This window comes from Sphaeroforma arctica (genome assembly GCF_001186125.1).
Source record: "Sphaeroforma arctica JP610 unplaced genomic scaffold supercont1.84, whole genome shotgun sequence".
NCBI lineage: Eukaryota > Ichthyosporea > Ichthyophonida > Sphaeroforma > Sphaeroforma arctica.
The window spans coordinates 29,282-36,836 of NW_014040474.1; the positions used below are offsets into that span (position 1 = coordinate 29,282).

Here is a 7,555-nt window from a genome sequence, read left to right on the forward strand (position 1 = left end):
ATATATATATATATATATATATATATATATATATATATATATATATATATATATATATATATATATATATATATATATATATATATATATATATATATATATATATATATATATATATATATATATATATATATATATATATATATATACATATAATTATAAAAATAAATGGATGTATATATACCCTAATCAACAACACTGAACGAATAGATGCTATATGCGGTAAGCTTTCTCCTACATTAACTCTAAGGCATCATGATTGCTGCAAAATACCTTCCTTACTCGCTGGTATCGCCATCGTACGGTACGTGTGTACATACTTCGCTCAGTAACTGATTACAAAGTACTTCCGTGCAGACGATCAACCGCTGGTGCCATACTCTGCGCGTATGGAGAAGAGCGCGTTCATCAACCCCATGTATTTAGGCCAGTGTGCGGTTGTGAATGCAAAGGTGTGTGTATGCATGTCTCATGCAGGTTGTAGTGTGTACGAGTTGGCCCAACTCTAGTCTAGAGGCAACTGACTACGATTCCCCACTCTTTGCTGCTACATACACTCTTACCTGTTTTGTCTAACAGATGCATTGCCGTGTATGTGGCTCATGTGTTGGTGTAGTTACCCTTCCCATCCCATGCCCTCAGGTTGTATCCAATGTAGTGGTGTAGTTATGCTCTACAGAGAGTACGGTGACCTTACCACTTCCGTGCATACAGCCGTAAAGATATCATGCGTAGGCGTGGTAGAGCACTCGGCTGCTGTAAACGGTCCCAGTAAACGTGTGTATCCCATGACCACTGTATGGTGCTGATACCACGACTGTTGGTTGGCTACAATGCTATCATAGTTCATTCTAGCAGTGGCCGTTCCGTAGCTCTCTCCCTGCCCAGCCTCCGCAGACATGTATTATAGTAGTGTGCACTGATGCCACGACTGTTGGTTGGCTATAATGCTGGTATAGTTCATAATACCGGTGGCTCTCTCACTGCCCAGCCTCCGCAAACATATAATATAGTAGTGTGCACTGATGCCATGACTGTTGGTTGGCTACATTGCTGTTATAGTTCGTTATAACAGTGGCCGTTCTGTGGGTCTCTCTCTCCCTAGCCTGCGCATACAAATATCACAATAGTGTGCAATCATGCCACGACTGTGGTTAGACAAGGCCGCGCCAGACATCTGATAATGGCTTTGCTTCAAGAGTGCACATCCACAGACAGAAGCTCAGTACAAGTTATGACTATAGATAGTCGCCTTTGTATCAGATGTATGACTCTCATAGAGTGGCCAAGGCTGTAGTACAGCTGTTAGTGGCTTTGCTTCAAGAGTGTACTTCCACAGACAGAAGATCAGTACAAGTTATGACTATAGATAAGTCACCTTTGTATCAGGTGTATGACTCTCATAGAGTGACCAAGGCTGTAGTATATCTGATAATGGCTTCGCTTCAAGAGTTTACTTCCACAGACAGCAGACGCTCAGTACAAGTTATGACTATAGATAGTCGCCTTTGTATCAGGTGTATGACTCTCATAGAGTGACCACGGCTGCAGTATAGCTACACGCCCTGCAGAACCTGTCACCATGTTTTTACCGAATTGACACTCATCATACGGATAAGGGGTACACTCGGGGGTGTTATAGGTCTAGCACAGAGAAGATATACTGCTACAGCAACCACACTCACTCTGTATGTACTTCTACATACTCACTCTGTGTGTACTGCGACATACTCACTCTGTATGTACTGCTACATACTCACTCTGTATGTACTGCTACATACTCACTCTGTATGTACTGCTACATAGCAGCGCAAGTGTGTGACCGCACTCTGTATGTACTCACTCATTCCACTCGGTATATACCTTTTCCATTCCAGGTCGCCTACGCTTCAAATCGGACTGTGCAGGTGCACGTGGACGTTTGGGCCGAGAACTTACTGAGCGGACACCTCACTCTGTGCAATCAGGCACGTATCTGGTACGTTGTTAAGCGGTGTTATTGAAGGCTAAACATATCCATACGCATGTACAGGTTTTAGGGGGTTTATGGTTTTAGGGGTTTTAGGATTGTATAGATTGTTTGCACCCGTGTTGTAGTACGATGACACTGTACTGACTGCTAGCATGGGTATGCGCCCAAATATGGACGCCAAACGATACACACACATTGCATGTACTGTGCGCGGTAGGTGCTTGTGGTCGGCGTTGGCGTGCTGCTCTATCTGTGGCAATATGATGCTGATTTTCACTCCCCCCATAAATGCGTCACTGATCTCTCAAAGAGAATGTATATAGTACGGATGGTATCCATTTCGTAATATATTATGTGAGGTTTTGACACGGTGTCTGTTTCTTGAAACATTTCGTGGGGTTTTGACAGTGCAAAATGGTCTCACTGTGGAATCGTTGCGTACGCAATCCGAGCGTACATGCCACGGGACAGGCGGTCACATAAGTTTAGGACAGGACATGGCTACGGCCCCCTAACTCACAACAGGAGCGATTTATGCTTGATCTTATAACCACTTTCTTGTAGGTACGTAGCGTTTAGGGCAGGAAAAGACTCCGAAGTACCGCAGCGCGTGCCGCCTGTAGTGCCCATCAATGACGACGAGAAGCAAGCGTATGCCGAGGGTCAGAAGGTATGTCTATCGCACAGACAACCAGTGGTATAGAACGTATTCGCATACGATAGAGCAAGTAGAGTTGTTTCGGAAGTATCTGTATACGGCATGTCTAGTAGATGCACGTGATAATGCATATGACTGGCCAGTTGATATTCTGATGGTCCGTTTGACAGTAGTAATGAGTGCTAAGCGATCTACACACATTCTGCTTAGAGTTGAATATACTGTACGTCGTCTGTTGCATAATGCGTATGACCCGCTGTGTGTGTACCACTATGAGAGGTTCGGTTCATGGTCCCACAGGTACAGGTACAGGTGCACATTTACAGGTGTAGGTGCAGGTGCACTTATACAGGTGCAGGTGCAGGTGCACTTATACAGGTGCAGGTGCACTTATACAAGTGCAGATGCAGGTGCACTTCTACAGGTGCAGGTGCAGGTGCACTTATCGGGGCCAATCGCACAGCCTGTAGGATCTCCAATGTACTGTAGCGCAGCCCAGATGCACCTTCACATGAGATGTTGCTGTGATGTTATGGTACCCCTCACTTCTGAACTGTTCAGATGCACCTTCACATGAGGTGTTGCTGTGATGTTATGGTACCCCTCACTTCTGAACTGTTCAGATTTACCTTCACATGAGGTGTTGCTGAGATGCTATGGTAACCCTCACTTCTGAACTGTTCAGATCCACCTTCACATGAGGTGTTGCTGTGATGCTATGATAGCACTCACTTCTGAACTGTTCAGATGCACCTTTACATGAGGTGGTGCTGTGATACTATGGTAACCCTCACTTCTGAACTGTTCAGATGCACCTTCACATGAGGTGTTGCTGTGATGCTATGGTAACCCTCACTTCTGAACTGTTCAGATGCACCTTCACATGAGGTGTTGCTGTGATTCTATGGTACCTCTCACTTCTGAACTGTTGATACGTATAGAGGCACAGACGCATGCTGGGCCGTGCCTTCATTCTGCGACCTTTTGCATCGCCGACCATTCACCAGACACTACCTCTGAGGGAAAGCGATTCAGCTGTTTCGTCAGAGTATACTATTCCGATACCCCTACGGCTGGGTCATCATCGTCTCTAGTTTGTGTTCAATACTTTCACATGGCGTGAGTTTGTCTTTGATACTTTCGTATGGAGTGAGTGTGTCTTTAATATTGTCATATGGAGTAAGTGTGTCTTTAATATTGTCATATTGAGTGAGTGTGTCTTTAATATTGTCATATGGAGCGAGTTCGTCTAATTGTGTACTGAAAACACGAACTGTATTGCGTACTCGTCGTCCAGGAGCATGCCACAGCCAAGTCCCTGAAGCACATCCAGCCGGTTGTCAGCGATCTCGAGGACTACCGTAGGGGTCTGGGTAAGACCGTAGGCTGTTGTGAGTGAAGTTCCTGTGAGTGAAGTTGTTGTGATTGAAGTTGTTGTGAGTGGAGTTACCTTGAGTTGAGTTGAGTTGAGTTGCAGGTTGTGGTGCGATTGTACTGCTGATATTCATATGGAGTGTTCCTGCATTGCGTCGTATGATATCTACACAGACGCAATTGAACGTTTACGATTTGACTCCACTCACGTATGATACCAACAATACGCTATGTGTGCTGATCTCGGCTTGCGGTTGGCTTGGACTAACGCGTTCCAAATACAGGTCGCGAGACGCACCTGAATGACGGAGACACGCGGACGGTGGGATGGTCGTTCACTGAGCTGGCTCAGATGGTGTGCCCCTCACACTGCGAAGACAACAAGTAGGTGCAACATAACGAGTGTGGCTTTAAGTGCTACAGAACGAATGTGTTTATAGGTGTTACCGAACAAGTGTGTTTGTAAGTACTACAGAACGAGTGTGGTTGTGGGCATGTACCACACCACTCGCATCCGCACCGCAGCTGGAATAGGGCATAGCCTCCTAAAATAACTTTAATTAGGGGAGGGCTATATAATCCTAAATGCCTGATACCCTAAAACCCTAATACCCTAAAGCCTTAAAACCGTAATACCGTAATACCCTAAAACCTTGATACCCTAAAACCCTAATACCCTAAAACCCTAATACCCTGAAACCTTAATACCCTAAAACCTTAACACCCTAAGACCCTAATACCCTAAAACCTTAATACCTTAAAACCTTAATACCCTAAAACCCTAATACCTTAAAACCTTAATACCCTAAAATCATAAAAACCCTAATACCCTAAAACCTTAATACCTTAAAACCTTAATACCCTAAAACCCTAATACCTTAAAACCTTAATACCCTAAAACCCTAATACCCTAAAATCATAATACCCTTAAACCCTAATACCCTAAAACCCTAAAACCCTAATACCTTAAAACTTTAATACCCTAAAACCTTAATACCCTGAAACCTTAATACCCTAAAACCCTAATACCTTAAAACCTTAATACCCTAAAACCATAATACCCTAAAACCCTAATACCCTGGAACCTTAATACCCTAAAACCTTAATACCCTAATACCTTAAACCCCTAATACCCTAAAATCATAATACCATAAAACCCTAATACCCTAAAACCCTAATACCCTAATACCTTAATACCCTAAAACCCTACCACCCTAAGACCACTCCTGTCAGGATGTCATAAACCAGCTGTCCGTTCATGGGTTGTAGTAATATGTTGAGCACAACCACAGCAGCACTCAGGTGCGCTTGGGCGGGTGGTAGCTGCGGATGCAGTTTGTCGCATGACATGTGTTCTCCATCCGTACGTATTGCATTAACGTATTACGTTGTTGGTATGGAACATTGTAGTGGTAGAGAAGACCATTTACAGACTCGTATGAATACGCTACAGATGGCACAGACTCTTCTACACTGTACTACACACCATGACGCACTACAACACACTACACCTCATGGGCTCTACTACACTGTGCTACACACCATGACATACTACAACACACTACACATCACTCTACTACACTGTGCGATACATCATGACACACTACAACACACTACACCTCATGGGCTCTACTACACTGTACTACACGTCATGACACACTACAACACACTACATCTCATGGGCTCTACTACACTGTGCTACACACTATGGCACACTACAACACACTACACCTCATGGGCTCTACTACACTGTACTACACACCATGACACACATAACACAACACCTTATGGACTCTACTACACTGTGCTACACACAATGGCACACTACAACACACTACACCTCATGGGCTCTACTACACTGTACTACACACCATGACACACTACAACACACTATACCTCATGGGCTCTACTACACTGTACTACACACTATGACACACTACACCCCATGGGCACCTTCTAAACACAAATCCATTCATACCCTACTACCACACCACCTGTACTAGAGCCACAGCCGGCGTCATCATGAAACTCATGGACACGTGTGCGGGCATTGCGGCCGTGAGACACGCGCGTAGCAATGTGGTGACGGTAGCGCTGAGTCAGATGGAGTTTTTCAAGCCCATTAATTTGGGTACGCACTGTTTTATAAAATTTCGTTTTCAGGTTTTCTTCTTCTCCAATTTGGATTTCATTTTGGAACGGGTGCGCTTGGGTGAGACGTGGTTGTTGCCGTTTGCAGGTGATCTTCCGCTATTTGTCGAGTGCACTTTTGATTTTTGGTATAGATCTTTATTTCCGGCTCGTCTTGCTGTCTAAACGTCTACTACATGTCGGGTTGTTGTATATGGGGACAAGGAAAACAAACGGTATATTAGACTAGCCCTCAATCTCAATGCACAACAAGCGCATTGTACCTGTAAGTCTTCGTCTTTGAAGTTTATACAAACGGGTATATATTCGTAGGTGAGGTGCAAATGTACCTGTAAGTCCTTGGATATCATGTGAACGGGTGTATGTACGTAGGTGAGGTGCATCATATGTTGTATGTTTCTGTGCTCACCCTTGGCAGTATATCGCCTCAAAGGATAACGGTCCGACGATATATAATGCATTACGTTACTTCTGAGTGTGTGCGAGTTCAGTCCGATATCTTCGACGTGCATGACAGCCTGTTTCGACCACATACTATCGCGAGAGACACTACTGGTTTTTCGGTACCAACGTAACCTGATTCCATCCCGTCGCTAAAGGGTGGCAATCCTTACCACATATGTGCGGTGTGTTGTATGGCATCCTGGTACACTCTATATAACTACAACATAGATAGTTTAGCGTATATGTTCATTTATATTGTTTGCCCACTCTTGCCCACCAGTAATATCCCTTATATGTGGTGTGCTGTATCGCACCCTGTCCCACTCTATATAACTATAACATTATAACATAGATTGTTCATTTGTATTGTCAGTAATAGCCACGTGTATTTTGAATCACAGGAGAAATCATGTCTGTGAGTGGGCGGATAACGTATGTGAGCGAGCGGAGCATTGAAGTGGAAGTCATTGTCACTGCGTACGCACCCATCGAAACCCGCAAAACCGATGCCAAGGTATGCCCAGTGTAGGTAGGCGGTAGTACAGCTACCAATGATACCAAGGTATCCCCAGGGTAGGTAGGCCGTAATATAGCTACTATTGATGCCAAGGTATGCCTAGTACACCACTGTGCGCGTCTGTGAATAGTGTAGGTAGATACAAGTATTGATACAATTCCCCTCCGAATTCAAAACCAGGTCCGCTGTGTCTTCTCGATGGTCCCGTTGGCATGGCATGGGGGCGCCCTAACCATTCCCAAGCTTCAACTACTGACAGACGAAGAGAAGGTGCGGTTTCTCAGAGGAGAAGAAAGGTACAAGGCACGCAGAACCGTAAGCGCCGCTGCATAGAGTATGACCGGGGGCTTGTAAATGGTTTCCGGATGGTACAATTTGCGGGGAGGTTTCTATGAGGGCCATTTGGCACGAAATAGATGGATAGGAGTGTATGTATAAG

At 44.5% G+C, this 7,555-nt stretch overlaps 1 protein-coding gene across 1 annotated transcript in view; it reads left to right on the forward strand.

Annotated features, from left to right (window-relative positions):
* Positions 1-7,545, forward strand: part of SARC_01966 (hypothetical protein) — a gene marked incomplete at its 5' end in the record, with an annotated part of 9,942 nt that extends 2,397 nt beyond the window's left edge. The window contains 8 exons of the mRNA XM_014304284.1: positions 358-452; positions 1,878-1,978; positions 2,537-2,642; positions 3,928-4,003; positions 4,289-4,388; positions 6,008-6,135; positions 7,001-7,113; positions 7,297-7,545. Coding sequence (XP_014159759.1) covers positions 358-452; positions 1,878-1,978; positions 2,537-2,642; positions 3,928-4,003; positions 4,289-4,388; positions 6,008-6,135; positions 7,001-7,113; positions 7,297-7,449 — 872 coding nt within the window. The 3' untranslated portion in view covers positions 7,450-7,545. The remainder of the gene's footprint in view (positions 1-357; positions 453-1,877; positions 1,979-2,536; positions 2,643-3,927; positions 4,004-4,288; positions 4,389-6,007; positions 6,136-7,000; positions 7,114-7,296) is intronic.
* Positions 7,546-7,555: the final 10 nt, after the last annotated feature.